The sequence below is a fragment of the Channa argus genome, chromosome 12, assembly GCF_033026475.1.
Source record: "Channa argus isolate prfri chromosome 12, Channa argus male v1.0, whole genome shotgun sequence".
NCBI classification, from domain to species: domain Eukaryota; kingdom Metazoa; phylum Chordata; class Actinopteri; order Anabantiformes; family Channidae; genus Channa; species Channa argus.
This window is the reverse complement of record NC_090208.1, coordinates 17,854,505-17,875,252: the sequence shown is the minus strand read 5'-3', so window position 1 is coordinate 17,875,252 and position 20,748 is coordinate 17,854,505. Positions and strand designations below refer to the sequence as shown.

The following is a 20,748-nucleotide window of genomic DNA, read 5'->3' as shown; positions in this document are numbered from 1 at the left end:
TCAGAGAAAGAGCCAAAAAAAAGGGTTGAAATGTCTAAATGTTTGTTGTTTTGCTTGTTTTTGAATTAACTGAAATTTCCGAGGGATGTGTCTGGCTTATATGTTTTTAATATTTTTAATAAACAATGAAAGAATATGTCAACAACAAATGTGTAAACTCAGGCTGTCGGCTGAGCACTAACTAAATATGAGTATAGAACATTCAGTGTTAGCTTTAAGCATCTATATGGTGGACAGTACTACCAACAGTGCTATTCATTTAGAAAATGACCAAAGTTAGCTAATACCGTTTAAATAATTATTATCTTTTTTTACTTAATTGAATTGCTCACTAAGTGTTGTGTGATGGAATAATTCTGATGGAATAGGTGAGAAGACATGGTGTGAAATGACTTCAAAATAAACATAATTCAATAGTTCAGAGCCAATTGAATCATATGTTGATGAAAGGTGGGGCAAATGGCTAAAGAAAGAAAACTATTAAAGTTTCTCTTTGTACTCAGGTGACGGAGGAGACGGCCCTGGTGGTCCAGAGTGTGGGATACATTGTCACTCTCAGAGGAGTAATCAACGTCAAAGGCAAAGGGGAGCTCACCACATATTTTGTGAAAACAGAACAGTCATCTCCACAGTTTTGACCTCTGGCAACACTCAGACCTGAGTACAGACATTCGCTGCACATGCTTGTTATAGTTTATTATAAACATGGGGTTCCCCATGGGTTAATCTAGTAAACTTTTGCTAATAACCTGACTACATGACTCATCTTTGTTGCCAGGAGAGGTAATACTAAATTCTATACTTAATACTACGCAGATGAACACAGACTCAGCACAGACTCAATACTAAAATGGAGATTTAGCAACATAGGTCATACTTTGTCTTTCAGACTAGACATTAAATCAATTTTTGAACAGTTAAATGAAGGATGAGACTATAACTGACAAATGAAAGCTCAGAGCTTTCTGCACATGGACTACTGAATGGCCCGCCACTTTACTAACTGTAAATGCACTGTGATTGTTTTGTGTGGATCCAGTCTTCATCACACACTTCTCATTGTATTATTCTGAAAATATACTGTGTAACCTGAATTGTGCTTTTTTGGTACACTTATGATGGCTGAAACATATGCTTTGTCTGCTTATAAAGCATATCTTATTGGAAAACATAAGGCAACCATCTTACATGCACAAAGGATTAATGTTGTCTTATAAACATATATGAAGGATAACAGAAATTGTTTATGTTTTACATAAGCCAAAGAATTTGCTGTTTACTGCAGTTCTTGCATAACAACCTTTTTACTACGTTGTGTTTTTAGTAAGTTACAAAGAGGCATTTATGTTTTAGATATGTATTTAGCGAGATGTAAATTTGTCTTTTGTTTGTGAGGATGTTGGTACAGACTTTTTTTCTGTATTTCAACTTAGGGGAAGTAAAGCATACAGTTAATGTACTTTTATGACGTTCTTTGTTTTCCTTTGTATCCCAACCTCCTGAGGTGTAACAGTGTAGATCTGATGAGTCATTGGGATGATTTACAACTTTAAAAAGAAGGACAAAAACACTATTTGTACTAACTACATTTATTTAATTTTTAAAAATTTCCTTAATGGGTGCTTTTATTGTGAAAAGCGTCGCACTGGTTAACTATCCTGTCCCATAACAGAAGTCAAATAAAACACCATGGAAAAGAAAAGTCATTCTTAGGTAAAACACATTACACACTACATAAACCAATTCAAACGGACATTCAGTAATTTAAGACGGCACAAGCCAAAAAGTAGTGTTATGCTCTTTATTAACTACTACCCACAACAGACTTTTATTACCGTATTCAGTAACACGTGCATCCAAGCATAATGATGTGTTGTGCTATGAAAAGTCAGATAACGCACAATGTACTCTGCACTTTGTAATTTCTAATATATGTAATACGTTTCTTGCATCTCAATCCATGCACACAGAATATTTCCCCTTTCTAAGAATAGAGGCCTATAACTGTGAGGTGTAGATGTAAAAACTGCTGTCGGGTCTATTGAATGGAAATATATTTCTATTCTATTTATGAACTAATAAAACCATATAAGCACTGATCTGTGTACCAGCTTCCTACATACATAAAGAGTTACCGATTGAGAACTTTGGAATTTCCCCCACTCACAGCAAAACCCACGAGTGCACTGATTGGTTCATATCTCGCCGCAGCTGAACTTCTCTCACTCGCCATTGGTTCCCATTGATGTCAGTCCAGATGCTTCCGGTTTTGCGATGCGGTTTGTTATTGCGAGGGGAAATGTTGACGGTCGGAATTGATGAAGTTGGTGAGTGTCTGATAAACGCCTACATTGTTTCGCAAAGTAAACTACGTGCTTAGTTAGTCGACAGTATGTACTTAGTTTGTGCTGTTTTATCCAAATGGCGTAAAGTTTGAAGATGAGTGACGACAGTTTAATTGTAAATTTTGAGTTACCTGGCGTCGTCACTTGAGGACACACTTTGGATCTCTTACGTGTCTGTGTAAATTATTCCTTTTCTTAAGCTTACAGAAAAGAAGAGAGGTTTACTCCTTCTGCGATCCGACCAGATATAAGGACTAATAGGATGTCAGGGGCTCAGGAGCAGATAAGGAAGCGCCGTCCTCCCAAAATGTTTTTAATCTCGACCGACATGAAGGTCCAGGACCAGCTGGAAGGTCCCATCCGGCTGCAACGGGGTTACATCTGCCAAGAGCAAGATGCGGAAAAGAACAGAGGGGACTGGCTGTGGGTCAAGGTATTAGCATAGATCTACGAGTTACCACATGGATGTACCATGTGGTAACCTCTACATAGAGGGTATACAAACGAGGGGTATACCAGGTCGCAGAACGTTGTATTAGTGAAAGACGAGTTTTATGTTGACTGTAAGAGTTTTACTAAGTTTTCAACTCACCAGATTATGTACGGCACTTCAACGAGTAGCGTTATCTATTTTAGAGCTGAATTATTAGTGTACAAAAAGTAGCCTGCATGTGTTTTAATGGCCAACATATAGTTCAATACATTTTGAAGTGAGAAAGCCAAATATTAATTGGCTTTGATCTCCCTGAAATTACCAGGTTAATTGATACTGAAACTGTAAATAGCATGAGTAAAAAGCCTGCAAAACCACACATGCAGAATTAATAAAATGCATAAAATAAAAAAAAAAACAAATAATATCAACAATGTACAGCACAATATACTTTTGGAGGTAAATTCTATTGTTCAACTTTATATGAACATACAGTTTGATGGGATGTTATTTTTCTGCCTGTCAGGGCTTTGCTGTTGCAAAAATAGGATAGAATGGACTCCCTAAGAGCATTTGAATTGTGCTGTCTGGACACTCTTTTAATTATGTTTGTTCTTGACTTGGGTGGTCCATTCCTGTTTTACATGCTTCTGAGTCACCTTTTTTCAAATGGTGGACATACTTAAATTTAATTCTCTTTTGTTTTTCCTTCATGCTCACACCTGCTATCTTCTCTTTCACATTTGCCTTTCCCTTATTTTCCCGCAGGTGTTAGACAATGGCTTCATGGTAAAACTAGAGAGGAAGTTCCTGCTTGAAGTCCCAAGTGACCTAAGCGGCCTGTTGGAGCCTGTATTAGATCTAGAGGCCCGCCTAAAACTTCTAAGTAAGAAACTAATAGTCGTACAAGTATCAGAGTCACTGTAAAAGTAAAAGCTGTCGTAGCAAAAATTGCTTATGTATTCATATTTACATGATGCACATGATTGTTATTACAGTGGTGGTTTTGTTTGGTTCTTTAAAGTGTATTTCAAGTCAAGGCCACTGATATTTTTTAATATTGGTAAGCCTGGGAATTTGAAAACCTCAAAAGGCCATGAGGAAAATGTATCTTTTAAGTGAAAACAGGATTTAAAGCCAGATCATATTTTTGTCTTAACTGACCTCATGGGTAGCTTTACAGAGTTAGCGCATTTAGTGTCATAAAATGCAATGAATTAATTTCACTGTTTTGCATTTTTCAGCCAATCCTGCAAAGTTGCAGCAGTTGGCTACTTTGCCTGTCGATGCCCCACTGTGGGTCCAAATAGGCCAACAAGATGAGCTGGCGGAGGCAGACCTTAAATATGTTGGACCACTAACCAGAGGGAGCACTGCTGTTTATTTTGGGGTACAGCTGAAGGTAAACTCGCATTAGAAGTCTGTATGGATATGCAGTGTTTATATAAGAGCCCTCAATCCTCTAAATAGTCAACACTTTTTTTTTTGAATGTACAGTCTTTCTCATCTAAGCTTCTTAGTTTGTAACTCTGTCAGAAGAGTAACAGGGTTTTTTGGTGGCATCCCGCAGCCCTACCATTCATTTCATGCCTTTTTTTCTGCACTAGGGATAATTTAGTTCAATTTAATTTACATTTTTAATTAATTAGGATCAGTTTCTGGATATGTCGTTCACTAAGACATGAAAAAGTCTTAATTCTGTTTAAAATTAAATGAATATGTTTCATGACTTTCAGTAAAAAGCACCCTGTGAGTTTGGAGGGATTTTACTATCAAATTATTTTACACGAATCTAAAATGTTTAAATGTTCATATATATTGGTCAGAAGGCACTTATTTATCATCATATGCTCATATAAAATGCTGTTTTATATAATGGCAGGTGACTTTCAACTGAGAATGGACTAACCTCTCTTTTTATCGCTGGACTTCCTCCAGGGTTCAGCAGTGGGTAAAGGATTGAGCAATGGTTCATTTAAAGGCAATCGGCTTTTCACCTGCCCTGAGGCCTGTGCCCTATTTCTCCCAGCAAGTCACATCAAGTTCCGCCACTGGTCTCAAAACACTGGCTCCGAAATAAATGAGCGAGCCCGTGAGCGGGACCTTCACCGCAGCAGCAGCACCAATAATCCTTCCAGCAATGGGTACCACGGCAACAATGGCCGCACAAGTCAGCAGCACCAGCAACACATTCGCCACATTATATCTCAGCAACATCGTTCCAGTAGTCCTCCTCAGCCAGTGGCCTGTAGCATTCTCCCTCGGGCAGCAGAGTCAGCACCTGTCACTGCTCAAACCCAGATCCAGGTCCACAGTCCCACATCACCTCCACCATTTCATGCTGGTCAACGTGTGTGTTTTCCCTTGGAGGACACCGTGTGTCATGGGGAGGTGCGCTTCTGTGGTCTCCTGAATGGCCGGCCCTCATCGGGGATGTACGTCGGAGTCCTTCTGGTTAGTATAACATAATACAAAAAATTTACAAGTGACCTATAAGTGAGGTACAAGGCAAGCAAAAATCTAAGTGAAGGAGAAGAAAACAAAGCAAAGTGCTATCAGAAAAGCTTTTTACATTTCATGAGATGCAAGTTTGAGCAGGTTTTTGATTACTGGGAGTCAGAATTTACAGTCAAGTGAGTTATTAGTATTATATTAACAAGCATCAAAGCCTTTTAGGGAAGTCATAAGTCACTTTAATGGATGGCTATTCACAAAATAGAATTAAAATAAATGCAGTTGGTGAGACTGAAAATGTAGTGAGAATGACTTTGCTTAGAAAGGAACATAAAAAATAAACCTTTGTCAACAGGATACTCAGTCAAGTTTGCATAAGTCCAGCTTGTATCAAATTGGATTAGATAGAGCCAAAAAAAAACAAGTGTAATGCCATAAGATGATATATCTTCCCCCAAATTGGGGAAAAAAATATTAATACACAATATGATTCGACAAAATATATTACAGACATCAAAACTATAAGCCATAAAGGTTAAAATAAATAAGAATTTTCTTAATATTTCACACTGTTACTTTCTCTGCCCTACATGTAGTAAAATTCATATTTTCTCTCTATATATATATCTATATCTATCTATCTATCTATCTATCTATCTGTCTATCTATAGATAGATAGATAGATATATAGTATATTTGCCTGGATATCACAGCAATGTTTTATTTATTGCCACTGGCTTTATGGTTTGTGACTGAACTTTCTTTATTAGAATTGTAGAACTAGTACGTGTTTATATATTTTTCAAATTTTCCAAGTCTTAATATGGCGGCTTCACCACATTCCCAGAAGAAAGATGTTTTAATAAATGGAATATTTGGGATATAGTTTATTATAATGGATGGACTTTAAATGGCTTCCCCAAACTACAACCATAGAAAGCAAGGTAAAAAACAAAAAAAAACAGGGAGTTGCTCTTTCACTCTAATGTTTGTGGTCCTGTTGTTTCCGAGTCAGCCTGAAGTTGTTGTGTTCATATGTCACAGGATTCTCCTGTCGGTAACTGGAACGGGCACTACAGAGGAGAGAAGCTGTGCCACATTCCTTCTCCTCTCTATGGACTACTGCTGCCAATCACCAAGGTTTCTTCAGGTATGGTGGCCATTTACAGAGCGAGGCCTCACACACTTGTAGTTGTTTAAGTATTTTTTAACTCAGCAGATAAGATTGCATTGTTGTTCTCAGTAATATTCTTACTTGGCTGTTTTTTAACCTTCAACCTGTTGTTGGAAACAGTTGTCAGGGTTATTTGAGTTGTTTTAATTGAATCTAAAAATGGAGCGTCAGATTTTCCTACAAAAATGTGGATTAAGTGATTTAGCAACATATTTTATGAGAATGTAAAGTTGTATGTGGGGTATTTACACCAAAACTTTAGATTAGATAGACCAAAACTTTATAATATTTAGTGTGCTTTTGTAGCAGAAAAATCCTGACTTTGAGTTTTTGTCCTCAGAGCCTAAATTCCACCATCACAATCCTCTTCACCAAATTCCCAAACCCATTCTGAAGCCAGCACAGCCCCCTGTCAGTAAACCAGCCCCTATATCACCACCTGTTCCCAAGGTTGCCCTAATACCCCCTAACAAACAACCAGTTAAACCTCTCCCACTGCCACCACCAAAACCCACCCAAAAACCCCTGCCTCCTCCCCCTCTACCACCTCTTAAACCTCAGAGCCCAACCTCACCAATCGCCACAGAGCAGTTGCAGAGCACCAACGGCATTCACAGCCCTCCATCGCCGCTCAGGTCTCCAGGCAATGATGAAGATGCAAGGGAGAATGGAGATGGGGGACTGGAAGGCGAGCTGGAGGTGGGCTCAATGGTTGAAGTCAATGACCCCCCACTTCTTGGGGTAATCCGCTGGATTGGAAGGATCGGTGGGATTTCTGAGCCAGTGGCAGGCATTGAACTGGTGAGTAGCTAGTTTCAGTAATAGCCTCATGTAGATAACATTTTTATTTGGTTACATTATTCAAATGTGTAAACCAAGCAGAAAAAACATAACTGCCTTACAAACTGAGCTACAATTAGTTTCTTTTGATATATTTCACTCCTACATTTCTTTTTGCCAGCCCTGATAAAGATAAAGTTTAATGGCTCTTGCAGTACTATGTTGCAGTGTATCACACTAACAAGACCGCCGTGTGTGTGTTTCAGGATCAGGAGCTGTCTGCAGGAACAGACGGCAGTTATCTTGGTGAACGTCACTTCCGTTGTCCAGCCAATAAGGGGTTGTTCGTTAAACTACGCAACTGTAGGAGGGACTCCAGGTTCCCCGCACCTGAAACACCCATCAATCAAGTGGAGAGATGCAACTCTATAGGTGGGGTTGGTGGGCTGGCACAGACTGTAGAAAAATGGGTGTAGTATCTAATGTTTCTGAATGGAAAATTTATTGCATGTTGTCATCTAAGAAGTTAGAAGAGGAATACATTTAAAAACAGACTGCTAGTGGTATCCTATGCAGCTAAATGAGATGAGCTAAGATCCAAAAAACACAAAATGCACACACAATATTCAATTTAGCTTTTAAAGCTTAACATTGCTGCATGGAAACAATAAATCACTTTACATTTTCTAAAGAAAGGAGCTGACTCTAAATACATGTCTACACTCAGTCACTATATCTCAGCTGCATATGAGTGTGTGCATGTCAACATGACTATACAGTTTACTTATTTAATGCCGTCATCTATTTCGCAGCCTTTGCAGAATGGGGCAGTGAGCGTGTGGAGGAACACTCTCCTCCTGTGGAAGGGGATGAGGCTAAGGAGCTTTACCAGGGCTGGAAGAGAGGCATCCAGGGTCACCTCAACTCCTGCTACTTGGATGCTACTCTGTTCAGGTGAAATCTGGAGCTGTGCTTGAAGTTTGCACTTGTAGAGAGCACTCTCATACATCAGGCATTTTCTTACAAAAGTGGTTTGAAAACCCTGATATGATTTAAATCAGAGTACAAGTTTAGTTTCTAAAATAATGGCTGGTTCTTTCCTTTGCCATTATCTGTCTGTCTGTCTTCTCTCCAGTCTGTTTTCCTGCTGCAGTTCAGCAGACTGGGTGTTGTTTTGGCCCTCTGACCCTAAAATTGACCGGAACTCCAGTCAAGCTCAGGACTTGCTGCGCTGTGAGATAGTCAACCCACTGCGAAGGTGTGTGTGTGTGTGTGTGTGTGTGTGTGTGTGTGTGTGTGTGTGTGTGTGTGTGTGTGTGTGTGTGTGTGTGTGTGTGTGTGTGTGTGTGTGTGTGTGTGTGTGTGTGTGTGTGTGTATCAGAGTCAATTGACAAAGCTTGCTGTGTGATTTTACATCCTGAATAACAATAGCGTCTCATGTAAAAGAAAACATTTGATCTAACTCAGTCTTATTAGCCTCACCAACAAACAATACTGAGTGTAACTGTGAAAGGTGAAACAGTTTAAAGGATGTATGCTCAATTGAGCACAGGTCTCAACCCATATTTTATACACAATAGAACATAAACAACATATCAGATGTTGAAACAGACATTTTAGCATTTCATAAAAAAATTAGCTCATTTTGATGTTGATGGCAGCAAGACATCTCAGAAAAGGAGCAGGGGCAACAAAAGGCTGGAAAAGTACAAATCAAAAACAAATGGAGGAGCATTTGACAACTAATTAAGTTAACTGGCAACAGGTCAGTAACATAACTCTGTATAAAAGGACCATTTCAGAGAGGCAGAGCCTCTTGAATGTGAAGATGGACATTTTCACCAATCTGTGACAAACTGCGTCTAAAAATTCAAAGCCATCAGATTTAAAAATAAACCAATATTTTCCATGATAATGTTACAATTTCTCAGTTTCTACATCTGTTATATTGTTTATGTTCTATTGTGAATAAAATATGGGTTAATGAGATTTGCAAATCATTGCATTCTGCTTTTATTTTCATTTTCCAATGCTCTCAATATTTTTGGAATTGGGGTTGTCAACTGTTCCTGAAGTGTGTGTGTGTGTGTGTGTGTATGTGCGCATGTCTGTGTGTGTGCGTGTTCGCGCATGCGTGTGCCTGCGTGTGTGTTTCTAAGGTACGGCTATGTGTGTGCCAGTAAGACCATGGCTTTGAGACGACTGCTGGAGGCTGCGAACAGTGACACTGGCTTCACCAACCAGGAGAAAGGTATGTGTGTGAAACAGTTTTTGTCTCTGGATTCCTGACGTTGTGTTTTTCTCAAACAGTGATGTGTGTGTAATCAGACTGAGGAATGCTGTCATGTTGCTTTTGTTCTTTCTTTCAGATCCTGAAGAGTTCCTCAACAAGCTTTTCCAGCTCCTTAGAGTTGAGCCGCTCCTCAAGATCAGGTCACCTCGCCACCTTGTGTGTTTTGTGTTTATTTTTTTTATTTTTTTTTTCCAAGCAGTGGCTTAACACTATGTTTCTCCTTGGGCTGTAGCTCAGACCTTTTTATGCAGCTCCTACCCCTCACCCAGTCACATTTATACACATCTTGATTGGTTGTTCTTTGATGTGACTGGTTGATAAAATTCCTGTAAGTCTAACCTAGTTGACCTTTTGTCAGTAATCCAGAATTTCTTTCATTCTTATGGGACATAATACCTGTAGCTAATTTCTATTTGTCCAAACCACTGTGTACACAATGTATTAAGGAACAATAGTGTGACAGTGTAATAATAGTGAACCTGAATATGCAGCTCCCCTCTGCTTTAGAAAGATTTATAGTGAGTTTCAGGTCATTGTTTAGCTGTCTGGCTCACATCCGTGCATGGATTATTGAATGGGCCTTCTGGGCATAGATCCAGGGGTCAAACAGATTTAAGGGCCCAGGGACCAGATCATCTGAAGTTGTTGCTCATCTTTTTTTCTTTTAAAGAGCTTAATTATAAGACTCAAAATGACTGCAAAAAGATGCAGCACAGCCACAAAAATATACAATCTATTCGTTAACGATGATCACTGACATGAAACAGTCCAAGGGATGCAAAATTACAAAAGCAGACACACAATTACCAACAAAAGGAAATAAATGAAAAGTAAAATTCCTACAAACAGACTCAAAACAAATGAAAAGTTATATGCCGCGGGCCTCGTATTTCCATGCTCTGTACAAAACATCTCATTTAAATATGGTGGCCAAAACATTACAACCACTAATTCTTATAACAACTCAACTTCCCACTTTGACCTCAACAATAAACACATAGAATTATCACCTTTCTGACAGTTTCAATCTAAACGCTTCGTAAAAGCAGAATTGACGGCAGCTCCACTGTATTGGATTACCTTAAATTGCACAGGTGGTCGTAATGTTATGACTGAGCAGTGTATCAACAGTGAGACCCTGATCAGCTGTGTGTTACCAGCCCTAAAAAGAAGTGTGTATGACCAGCTCCAGTCAAAACAAAACATGGTAAACGCACTCATCTGCATTTTCAAGGAGATTGGTATGTCAGCCAAATTAGGCTGTCAAGGTATTCTGCAATTGATCTTAATTCAAAGCTCAGAGGGCTGCAAGTCAGTGTTTTTTATGCTTTGTTCAAACTCAGAATTGGTGTTAAAATGGTCCTGTCTTTGACACCATCATTTTATGACCTTTTACAGTATCTTTATTAAAAAGCTGCGAGTGTGAAAGGCTTGTTATTTTTAATAATATTGAATCTGCATGGTCAACAGATGATTTTTCAAAACAGTCCAAACTAACTTTATTCCTTTTCTAAATTAATAATTTTTATTAACAATCCCCCACACAGACACTAAAACCAACAGTGAATTTTGATTCTGTCTGCAACCTGAATTGGCTTGTTCATCGGTGGTGTAGACCTCTGTTGTGGTCAAAAAGTTAATAATCAGCCAGACACACTGCTCTGTTGGGTTACATGTTCCTGCTTTCCAAAACAAGCTCTGAGTTGCTATTTCATGCACAGGAGTCTGAGCTAAGCCAGTCAACTGTGCAAGATCTCCAGTGGAATTAAGGCAACTTAAAGGACTTTGGGGATTTGAGGGATTTTTCTTTTTAATTAAGCATTTTGAAATCCAACAATCCAAAGATATATAAAACCTAACCCTGCTTTCCTTATCTTTCCCTTCCAGATCGATGACTCAGAAGCCTCAGGAGTGTCACCTTTACCAGCTCTTCCCCCCTACCCTGCCGCCCTCTCCCTCCTCACCCTTACCCCAGTCACCAGTTAACTCCCCTATCCCTCTCTGCTTGCCATCCTCCAATCGAATGAGGGTCGCCAGCGTCCAGGCCCTGCTCGAGTCCTCCTTCCTTCACTCTGGCCTCAAGTTTGTAGAGGTACCAGAAGTTAGTTAACGATTTCATGCCAGGCTAGTCTTGGAGCAAACTTTAGCCTGTTCTTACTGTGTTTTACTTGAAACATCAAAAACTAATAAGATTAAATAAATTAATCCCCTTCACCAGGCTCCCTCCTGCCTCTTGCTACTCATGCCCAGGTTTGGAAAAGACTTCAAAATGTTTGACGCCATCTTGCCCACCATCAGTCTGGACATTACAGACCTGCTGGATGACAGTAAGGATGATTTAGGGAACCTATTAATATTTTAGCAGCATTTTAGTTTGATTCGGGTTTAGTTTGTGCTCTCAGGATTTAGTATTACGGGATACATGTTTTAGTTTACTTCAATGAAGCACGCATACACTAGGATCTAACCACATTCACATTATTATTTTTTATTTTATTGTATCTGTGCGTTTTGTGGGAATTTAGCTTTTTGTCTCTCCTTGTTTTTGTAGCTCTGAGACAGTGCAGTATTTGTCAGGCTGTGGCTGATTGGGAGTGTCTGCAGTGTTATGAAGATCTAGACATCACTCCTGGTCATCTCAAACAGTATTGCCACACCTGCAACACACAGGTTTGTAGCCTAGGTTAAAAGTAAAGATTAAATGCCTTTTTTTTTTTTTTTTTGAACCATCACCATTGAAACGTCTTTTACTCTGCAGCCATTACAGTTATTATGTTTCTCTTTCTTTTTGACATGTTGATACACATTCCTTAGCTTTTACAACACCCTGATCCGCCCTGATTTCAAACTCTTTCTGCTATTTATCTGTCTGTATAACACAAGCTTAGATCAAATTTATGATCAAAATGGTTTGACACAGATGAGAATTTAGCAGCTGAAGAGCCAAATATTTTCCTTAGCAGTTGGTGTAGACAGAAAAGGTGGCCAGAAACACGTTTAAACAAATGCTAATCTTGCTGTTACTATATACTTTGTGGTGTTTTATAACTGTCTCTCATATCTCCTGTCTCACACTCTGCAACACTCCACAACACCCCTGAACCTCTGTCTGCGCCGCCCACTTACAAGTTCTCCTGCAACAGGGAGGAACAAACAGTGCTGTAATGTTCACACCTGTTCTTCCCCAGGTTTCACTTTGAGATTTTTCACACTGCAGACAGGCCAAGCAGCCTAATAAAAGGCTGAGGAGAGAGCATAAGCTGGAGCTCGTTTAAACCTCATTTTGGAATTAAACTTGGCAGAAAGTAGAAACGAACACAAAGTCTCCTGCAGAATGGCCTTCCTAGAACATTACTCTGTTTTTTGCAGTGTGCAGCTCCGCTGTCTCTCTGTGCTGTGAGACGCAAACAAAAAAAGTCAGGAAGCAAAATTTTCTATCACTATACATTGATAGCCTGTGAGCTGCTCTATAATTCCTTACTTGTGGTTGTCCACTAACCAGGATCCTTTTTTCTTGATTCCCAGAGGAACCTGGTTTCTCTACTGAGTTTTCATCAAACAGACTTTTCCACTAACCTTGCAACAGATGAGAACAGCTCCTATAATGATGGAAATTAAATAGCCTACAACAAAGCTGGTGACTGTTGTCTCGATGTACCCAGCTATGTACAGTATTAACATTGTATGAATACACAGAATGTAATGTGATTTTTGTCTACTTCAGATATCCACTCTTTTTATCCTTTCTATTGACCGTCAGGTCCACAGTCACAGGAAGCGGTCATCCCACAGCCCAGTGAAGGTTGGTGTTCCTGGTGGACCGTGGACTGGCCCTTTACACTGCACCCGTCAGCAAATGTCTCTCTTTGCAGTGACATGCATTGAAACCAGCCATTATGTGAGCTTCGTCAAGCACGGGCCCCTCCACACTGACTGGCTGTTTTTCGACAGCATGGCAGACCGGGAGGGTGAGACATCTTAACTTACAATAATAAACACAGCAGAAAAATAAAAACAGAAAAACAGTTTCTATTTCTCTGTGTGCTTTCATCCAGGAGGCGAGAATGGCTTTAACATTCCACAGGTGAAGGCTTGCCCTGAGGTGGGTCGTTACCTCCGCTTGTCAGAGGAGGAGCTGAGCAGAGTCGACCCCTCATCTCTACGGGAGCCTGCTCGTCGCCTTTTGTGTGACTCCTACATGTGTCTATACCACAGCCCTGAGCTCAGTCTGTACAAGTGATGGGGAGACTTAGCACAGACATGCTGCTGAACTGACACAGGTTCTTATTTACGACTGTCAGATCAAAATCATGCACTTTTAAAATATCAACTTGGTTAAACAAACTTAAAAAGCATCTGCACACAAACAAAATACTATAAAGTAATTTATGGTTTTGTTCAGCTTGTGTTGCTGAACAGCCATTCCAAGAATTCAAAGATTGCAGAATATTTCTGAAAATTCAACACCTGAAAAAATACCTAAATCAGCTCCGGTAAAACTACCACTGCTCCCAAATAGGACTGAGGAAACAATAAGATATTTATGCCTTAATCTACTTTAGTGTAAATGCAGATTAATATTTTTCATATTATAATATGTCGATAATATACGTGTATTGGTAAATTGGCTGTTTAACACACCTGTTATATTGGTAGTGAAGTATAAAGTATGTTGGCCAAAGGTTACAAGGACTTGCAGTACTGGAATGATGTGATTTAAATTATTTAGGTCATTTAGAAACATTTGTTTACTTATCTTTATACTTATCTTTATGCCTGAATTTACCTGTGCCTTAATGATGCTCAGACACTATACAGAACCACTGTGCCTGTAACATAATACACACACACTTTACAATTCAATTTGCACTGCTTCTTTTAACTGTCAGTACGTTTGTTTATATTAATCAATTGCCTTAAGCTGACTGTAAAGATGGCCCACATGTTTGTGTTGCTTACAGGTTATTGAATATGATCTGGCTGCAAATAGTGACCTTGCCCCAGAAAATAAAATACTTTGTTCTAGTTTGTTTATATTTGTGAGTTTCTATTTCTTTTTAAAAAATCTATACATAAACATGCGGTTAGTCATGCTGTGGAAGTTTTAGCTCCAACTGAGAAACTCCAATTTCATGCTTATCACTCAACATATCTTTAGAAACCACTTTCAAATATTGATAGATGAATTAAAAGTTTACAACTTATTTGCGTAGAAATATAAGTAAGATACACTGATTAGGCATAACACTATGACCACCTGTGCAATTTAATTCCATCCAATACAGTGGATTAGCCAATAATTCTACTTGTACAAGGTTATCATTTCTCTGTTGTTAGGTTGAAACTGTCAGAAAGTTAATTCTGTGTGTTTATTATTGAGGTCCAAATGGGTTCATTATAAAAAGAGGTGGTTGTAATGTTTTGGCCACCTCATTTATTTTAAATACTCCAAATCTTTTATTGTCAGTGTAGATGATAAAATGCTAACTTAGTAATATGTGCCTTCTCAGTATGAGGTTTGTTGTAGCAATAAGCAGTAACACTGGAGGGCGCTCGTGACGCACTTGTCACACTAGCAGCGTAGCTGCGTCATCATTGCGGGCCCTGGAAATAACGAGTGACGAGGCATCGACTCGTCTCTGTACAGCTAGGAAATTTCAGCTTTTCCCATAAAAAATACGTTACAGTAAGGCGATAGCACTTATTTGGATGCTTCTACAAGGTAAGATCGCTAACTTATGATAGTGTGTTTACATATTTAGGTTAACCGGTATGTTTGGGTTTCTTAAAAACAACGTCCTCAAGTGATAGTAACGTTAGCGCCCCGCTCTACGTCCTGCTGGGTCGTTTTAATTGTCATATTTTCTTGTGTTTAGTTTTCATGCAGGCGTTGCTTTTAGTTAATAAATGCAATAAAACCAGACGATGTTGCTGTTTGTAACATTTGCTTGCCCAGGTCGTTTCTGTCGTCTAACCTAAGGCGAGATTCACATACACACTTAGCGGTACCGTTAAATAAAAGGGAAAGTGTCATGGTAACGCTTAACATTAACATTGCCGTTAATGTTTTTGGATTGAGTGCATCATTTTTTAAAGCTCTTCAATACTCAGTTACTGAATGCAGTGTTGTTCATAACAGTCCTAAAATGCACTAGCAGAACAAATGACGTTCCAACATTACTTGCCCAAGAGAAATTACGTTTAGTTGGGTTTGTTTTTAATAGCTGTGCATTCTCTCAAAACCAGGCCACAAAATCCTCTTAACGCTTAACATCGCACACAACTTAAAGCCATTATTTAAACATAAAGACTTAAACATTAAACCCTTTATTCACACAGAGTTCATATATCAGAACCATAGGGCAAACTATTGGCTGATTATTATTGGCATTAGTCAATTGGAAGAAAATTAATCAGCTGTTTTTCATATATCCTTGAATAAAATATTGGACCAACTAATCAAACCGTTTTAGAATGACACCCTGGACCATTAAAGGTTATAATGTAATTGATGTTTAAGTCTTTGAAATTATGTATGTGGACATACTGTTAGATTGTGATTCAGCCTTATATTTGTTTTAGTTCATGTATCATTGAATATTTTGATTGGCCATTCACGCTCTAAAAGACCACTTCAAATGTGTTTTTTCAAGAATATAGAAGTAAGAATCTGCCCTTTAGATTGCTGTTACCCTCAGTTTTTATTTCTGCAGGTGCTTTCTGTCTCTGAGGCCCAGCAGTACAGTCGGTTGCCATGGCAGCTCCAGGGGGACAAGGTGGAGGAGGACCACTGTCAACCAGAGGAGGTGGTGGGGCCAGGAGGATGAAGTGGGCTCTGGAACTGAGCATGGGCAACACCAGGTAAACACAGAGTACAGTCAAATATTTACCACAATTGATCGTAGGATTAGTAGGATTATTTTCTTAAAAATTCAGCTTGTTCAAGAGAAAACCTCTGTTTATATCCATATTTTCGGCTTGGAAATCCATAGAGCCCTTGAAAGCTGTGGGAAACTCCTTTCCGTACTTTTACCTTGTAGTTTAAAGGGCATACCAGCAATCACACTGGGCTGCATTATAACAAGAGGTGGTTCTAATGCTTTGGCGACCCCATTTAAAATGAATGAGGGGGCCAAAACATTAGAAAAACCTCTTATGACCTCAATAATTAACACATTGTAGAATTATCATCTTTCTGACAGTTTCAACTTAAAAACTGAGAAATTATAATCTTGCAAAAGTAAACTTCATGGCGGAGCCACTGTATCGGTGTGAATGGACAGGGTAAAAGACCCTAATTGAAGCTTAACAAGGAAATGAAGAAGGTGTTTGCAGATTAACAATACAATGTAACATCAGACCAACATAGTTAGATGGAGCTTTTACCTTTCAGGTCTGCATCAGTTGCTGTACTAGTTTAAAACTGAGGTACCTTTCTGTACTTTGACATTGATGCTGACAGTGAAAGGAACTCAGAGGCATCTCTTCTCTACATTGTAAATAGACAAATCACATGAAAGAATAAATTAAATTGAATTAAAGTTAAACTGGCTGTGATGTTTGTGTGCTGCAGGTCTCGTGGTGACCGGCAGGGTGGTCAAGGAGATGTCGTTTACCCCATTGGCTACTCTGAGAAACCAGTCCCTGACACCAGCATCCAGGAGACAGACAAGAACCTGGTGGAGAAGGTGAAGATGGCTGTTATTATATTTTCACTTTTTCAGATACTAAAAAAAGGCAGTTTAGAATGTTTACCCATAGAGATCAAGCGATCTGATCATAATTAAACTAGTTATGTATAATCTGCTGTTTTTCTTGGCCATTGTGCAGCGCTGCTGGGATGTGGCCCTCGGCCCCCTAAAACAGATCCCCATGAACCTCTTCATCATGTACATGTCAGGCAACACCATCTCCATCTTCCCCATCATGATGGTCTGCATGATGGCCTGGAGGCCCATACAGGCGCTCATGTCTATGTCTGCTAGTAAGTATCTACCAGCTTAAATTTGACACGTTTTTTTGGATGTTATTTCCAGAATGAGAAGTGATTAGATGAACATCTTCCATCAAGTCGTTCATGCTTTTGTCATCTCATTTTTCAGCCTTCAAGCTGCTGGAGAGCTCCAGCCAGCAGTGGCTTCAGGGCCTTGTCTATCTGATAGGCAACCTCCTGGGCTCAGCGTTGGCCATCTACAAGTGTCAGTCGATGGGACTGCTCCCAACACACTCGTCAGATTGGCTAGCTTTCATAGAACCTCCTCAGGTAAACAACCTGAAAAATGTCTATGCTTGATGATTAACGTTTGGACTGAGTTAGTGATAAAACTGTTACACCTAGCAGAAGGAATTTAAACATATCATGACATCTATGAGGCAAGTGAGCACTGCCAAGTTCGAATTAGACATTCTGGCATGTTTTTCAGTTTTCCTTTGTTATTCTATGTAGTGCTATAAAGCTTTTCATCACCTCATAATTTAGCCGAAACTTTTGGTTACTGGGGCCTAGGATTCCTGTTTTTGGATTGTTTGATATACTTTAACAGGAGATCATTAAAACACCACCAACTGCAGTAAACTTATGTATTAGATTTATTTTTTTAATAAGCAACATTTTGAAAAATGACATTTACCAGTTGATCTTTCTGTAGTTCTGGGCCATCCATTCATTTTGATCTAGTGTCTTTACATGAATCAAACATTTTAGAGATTTGACACCTATGTGGTCCTTTAAATCTTCCAAAGCCTCATGTGCTGTACACTTTCAAGCCAGTAGAGGGTGGAACATGGTCATTTTATAGGTAAATGAGAACTTGTTATGTGTACTCATGTAAACTGGTTTATATCTTAATCTAAAGAATAGTGACACTGTTTTAAACCATATTTGGGATTGTATTGGAAATCTTATTAGAAGGCAGTTAATTGTAATATTTACCTTACTCCAAAAACAAGAAAAGTTCATATTAAATAAATAATGATTTACATACTTTTCTATATATAAACATATCCTGGTCCTGTGGTATTTTTTTTCAGAGGATGGAGATCATGGGCGGAGGCATGGTGTTGTAAAGAAGATGACCCTTGAACATCAAGAATTCTGATATACACAGAGGTTATATACTGTTCATTCACCCACACCACATATCCCAACTACCCACCAGAGCTGAGTTGAAACAAAATTTTCCAGCTTCCTGCTTTTATCCACGATAGATGAAACCTGTACAGTGGCAATGTTAAAGCAGCAGCATAATGTTTGGTGCAGCTTTTTAAAATAGTGTGTTTGCCTTTTTTTTGACAGAACCCCCCCCCCCCCCCCCCCCATAAAGCCAGCAGGTCATCTCTTTCACTGCTGTCTAACTACTGTAATTTTCTTTCCAGATGAAATCTATTTCACATGTGAGGGCTCAAAATAAGAGATTATTTATGAGATAATTTTACATAATACAGAACTATATGGAATTTTTGGGGGGCGGACATCAATAAAAGAGTGTTATCCATAACTCTAAATATTGAGTCAACACTATTAAGTGTTTTGATTTTTTTTCAAGGTAGGATGTCTTATCGGACATATAGCAGTTTTTACACTCTACTTTTTGTTTATCAGTTATTAGTGAAATGCTTAAATTTGTCAACAGGTTTCAGCATGCTAGCCAGCAGCATTTTCTAACCTGAATAATTCATAGGTCTGTTTAATTTATACTGATTTGCTTTATGAAAATGTTCTATCAAATAAATTTATTTGTTGAACTAAAAGGTTTTCAGCTGTGTCAATAAAATTGTCTTAGTACTGCTGTGGTCATTTAGATTCTAACTTCTACAGATATACTTTGGAAACTTCATATTAATATTCAATCGTATGAAGGGTAAAGGGCAGTCAGTCAGTATGTATATGTGCAGTGGTGCACAGTGGGTTATGCATTTATACAATAAAGTATCTACCATGTAATATAAAATGACAACAGGCAGCTTGTTTTACTTCAAATTGAGTGTAGGGAAGTAAACATGATCCTTTTAGGGAAAATGATTATTGTGTTTCATAATGAGAAAATGTATAATTTGTTGGTTAATAGTCATTCTTTATACACTGGACTGAACTAATATGGACATGAGTCATTTACAACCCTGATGGAAAATGAAAACTATTGACAAAAACACAAAAATGAATAAAGAAGTTCTATGAAAATGTAAATGCAAATGGAAAATTGGATTTTGAACCAAAAAGAATTATTTTAAAACACAGGAATTTTTAAGCAAAAGCAGTTTAGGCTTTTCTAAAAATATAGCAGTGCAAAATGCTGCTCCTGTTGCCCAAACTGGAGCCTTTTCTTTATTCTAGAAACTGTGGCTACCTAAGTCTTTACAACATTGTGGTAAACAGCAGGTTAAAAAGAAGATCTCCAGTTAACTACTCTGGCTTCTCTATCTTTGAACTTTTCCTTCTTTCTCTTATGTATTTTCATTTGTGGGTGTGTGTGTTTCCACAGAGGGAGTTTGGTATTGGTATAAGCAGCAACACCCTTTACACAGAACAATAGCAGTCAGGTTGGGCAGAGACAAAACTTGAGAGGTGAGTGGCAGAAAGCTTGTTCACCTTTTGCCACGGACATGGATGATTAAGTGTGAAAAATGATCCTTTGTTGACTGCACAACATCTCAATAGTCTTAACATTTCTAAGAGAAGTAACAGGAATGTTGTTACTGGGGAATTATAGGTCATTTTTGGTTTTTATTCTGGCTGGGCTCATTGTAATTATAATAACACGTAAAAAATTAAAGTATGCAACATATTTACAAGGCGCTAGAAGCCAGTCAGCATTTGGATTATGTTGGTCTTTTTGATTTTTAGTTAACAATATATAACCCCCATTTAAACACCTCCCTAATATCAGAAGGGTTACTTTGTCTAAATATTGCAGTGCTGCTGCTACCAGGAACAAAATAGCCTATGTAATAAATATACTCTGTGTGGCTGTGTTCAATGTTTGAAAAGGAACATATAAAAGCATTAAGAGATTGAAGTGCCGTTATAAAAGTTTATATTAGTTGATGAAAGATTAACAAAACAAAAATGTGTGTGTCTAAAAATAGTTGGACTTTTCTTGCTGACCATATGCCGGTCGTACCAGGCCTCATTACAATGCCTCCCGGTAGCTTTTAGAATTCATTTAACGGTAGTTTTATTAGTATATAAAGCCCTGCATGGTTTAGACCCAGCCTATTTAATTGAACTCTAAACGCCATACATTCCCGTGAAATACCATAGGTCCTGAAA

General features: G+C 38.6%; 2 protein-coding genes across 3 annotated transcripts in view; both read left to right on the top strand.

Moving 5' to 3' along the window:
• The window catches only part of cyld3 (cylindromatosis (turban tumor syndrome) 3), a 30,081-nt gene extending 15,566 nt beyond the window's left edge, over window positions 1-14,515 (top strand). Inside the window, exons 1-17 of one of the 2 annotated variants that reach the window (XM_067523582.1) lie at window positions 2,229-2,327; window positions 2,546-2,778; window positions 3,547-3,664; window positions 4,023-4,180; window positions 4,717-5,232; window positions 6,277-6,382; window positions 6,747-7,207; window positions 7,453-7,618; window positions 7,999-8,140; window positions 8,322-8,444; window positions 9,346-9,437; window positions 9,556-9,619; window positions 11,367-11,571; window positions 11,698-11,806; window positions 12,031-12,149; window positions 13,240-13,447; window positions 13,535-14,515. In XM_067523582.1, the coding sequence (XP_067379683.1) occupies window positions 2,246-2,327; window positions 2,546-2,778; window positions 3,547-3,664; window positions 4,023-4,180; window positions 4,717-5,232; window positions 6,277-6,382; window positions 6,747-7,207; window positions 7,453-7,618; window positions 7,999-8,140; window positions 8,322-8,444; window positions 9,346-9,437; window positions 9,556-9,619; window positions 11,367-11,571; window positions 11,698-11,806; window positions 12,031-12,149; window positions 13,240-13,447; window positions 13,535-13,719 (3,087 nt within the window). In that variant the 5' untranslated portion in view covers window positions 2,229-2,245 and the 3' untranslated portion in view covers window positions 13,720-14,515. Of the gene's footprint in view, window positions 1-503; window positions 2,328-2,545; window positions 2,779-3,546; window positions 3,665-4,022; window positions 4,181-4,716; window positions 5,233-6,276; window positions 6,383-6,746; window positions 7,208-7,452; window positions 7,619-7,998; window positions 8,141-8,321; window positions 8,445-9,345; window positions 9,438-9,555; window positions 9,620-11,366; window positions 11,572-11,697; window positions 11,807-12,030; window positions 12,150-13,239; window positions 13,448-13,534 lie in introns of those variants that run through there. The other variant, XM_067523581.1, reaches the window with a different exon arrangement.
• A 530-nt stretch (window positions 14,516-15,045) lies between these two features.
• Window positions 15,046-19,229, top strand: emc4 (ER membrane protein complex subunit 4). The gene is made up of 6 exons (XM_067524328.1): window positions 15,046-15,201; window positions 16,193-16,340; window positions 17,053-17,167; window positions 17,310-17,463; window positions 17,582-17,742; window positions 18,510-19,229. The coding sequence occupies exons 2-6, from the start codon at window positions 16,234-16,236 to the stop codon at window positions 18,543-18,545; spliced, it is 573 nt and encodes a 190-aa protein (XP_067380429.1). The 5' UTR covers window positions 15,046-15,201; window positions 16,193-16,233; the 3' UTR covers window positions 18,546-19,229.
• Window positions 19,230-20,748: the final 1,519 nt, after the last annotated feature.

Excerpts from the sequence above, each read along its gene's own strand:
- emc4 (XM_067524328.1), top strand. The coding sequence starts at position 16,234 with ATGGCAGCTCCAGGGGGACAAGGTGGAGGAGGACCACTGTCAACCAGA. Across the intron at positions 16,341-17,052 it reads CTGAGCATGGGCAACACCAG|GTCTCGTGGTGACCGGCAGG; the intron begins GTAAACACAGAG and ends TGTGTGCTGCAG. Across the intron at positions 17,464-17,581 it reads GCTCATGTCTATGTCTGCTA|CCTTCAAGCTGCTGGAGAGC; the intron begins GTAAGTATCTAC and ends CTCATTTTTCAG.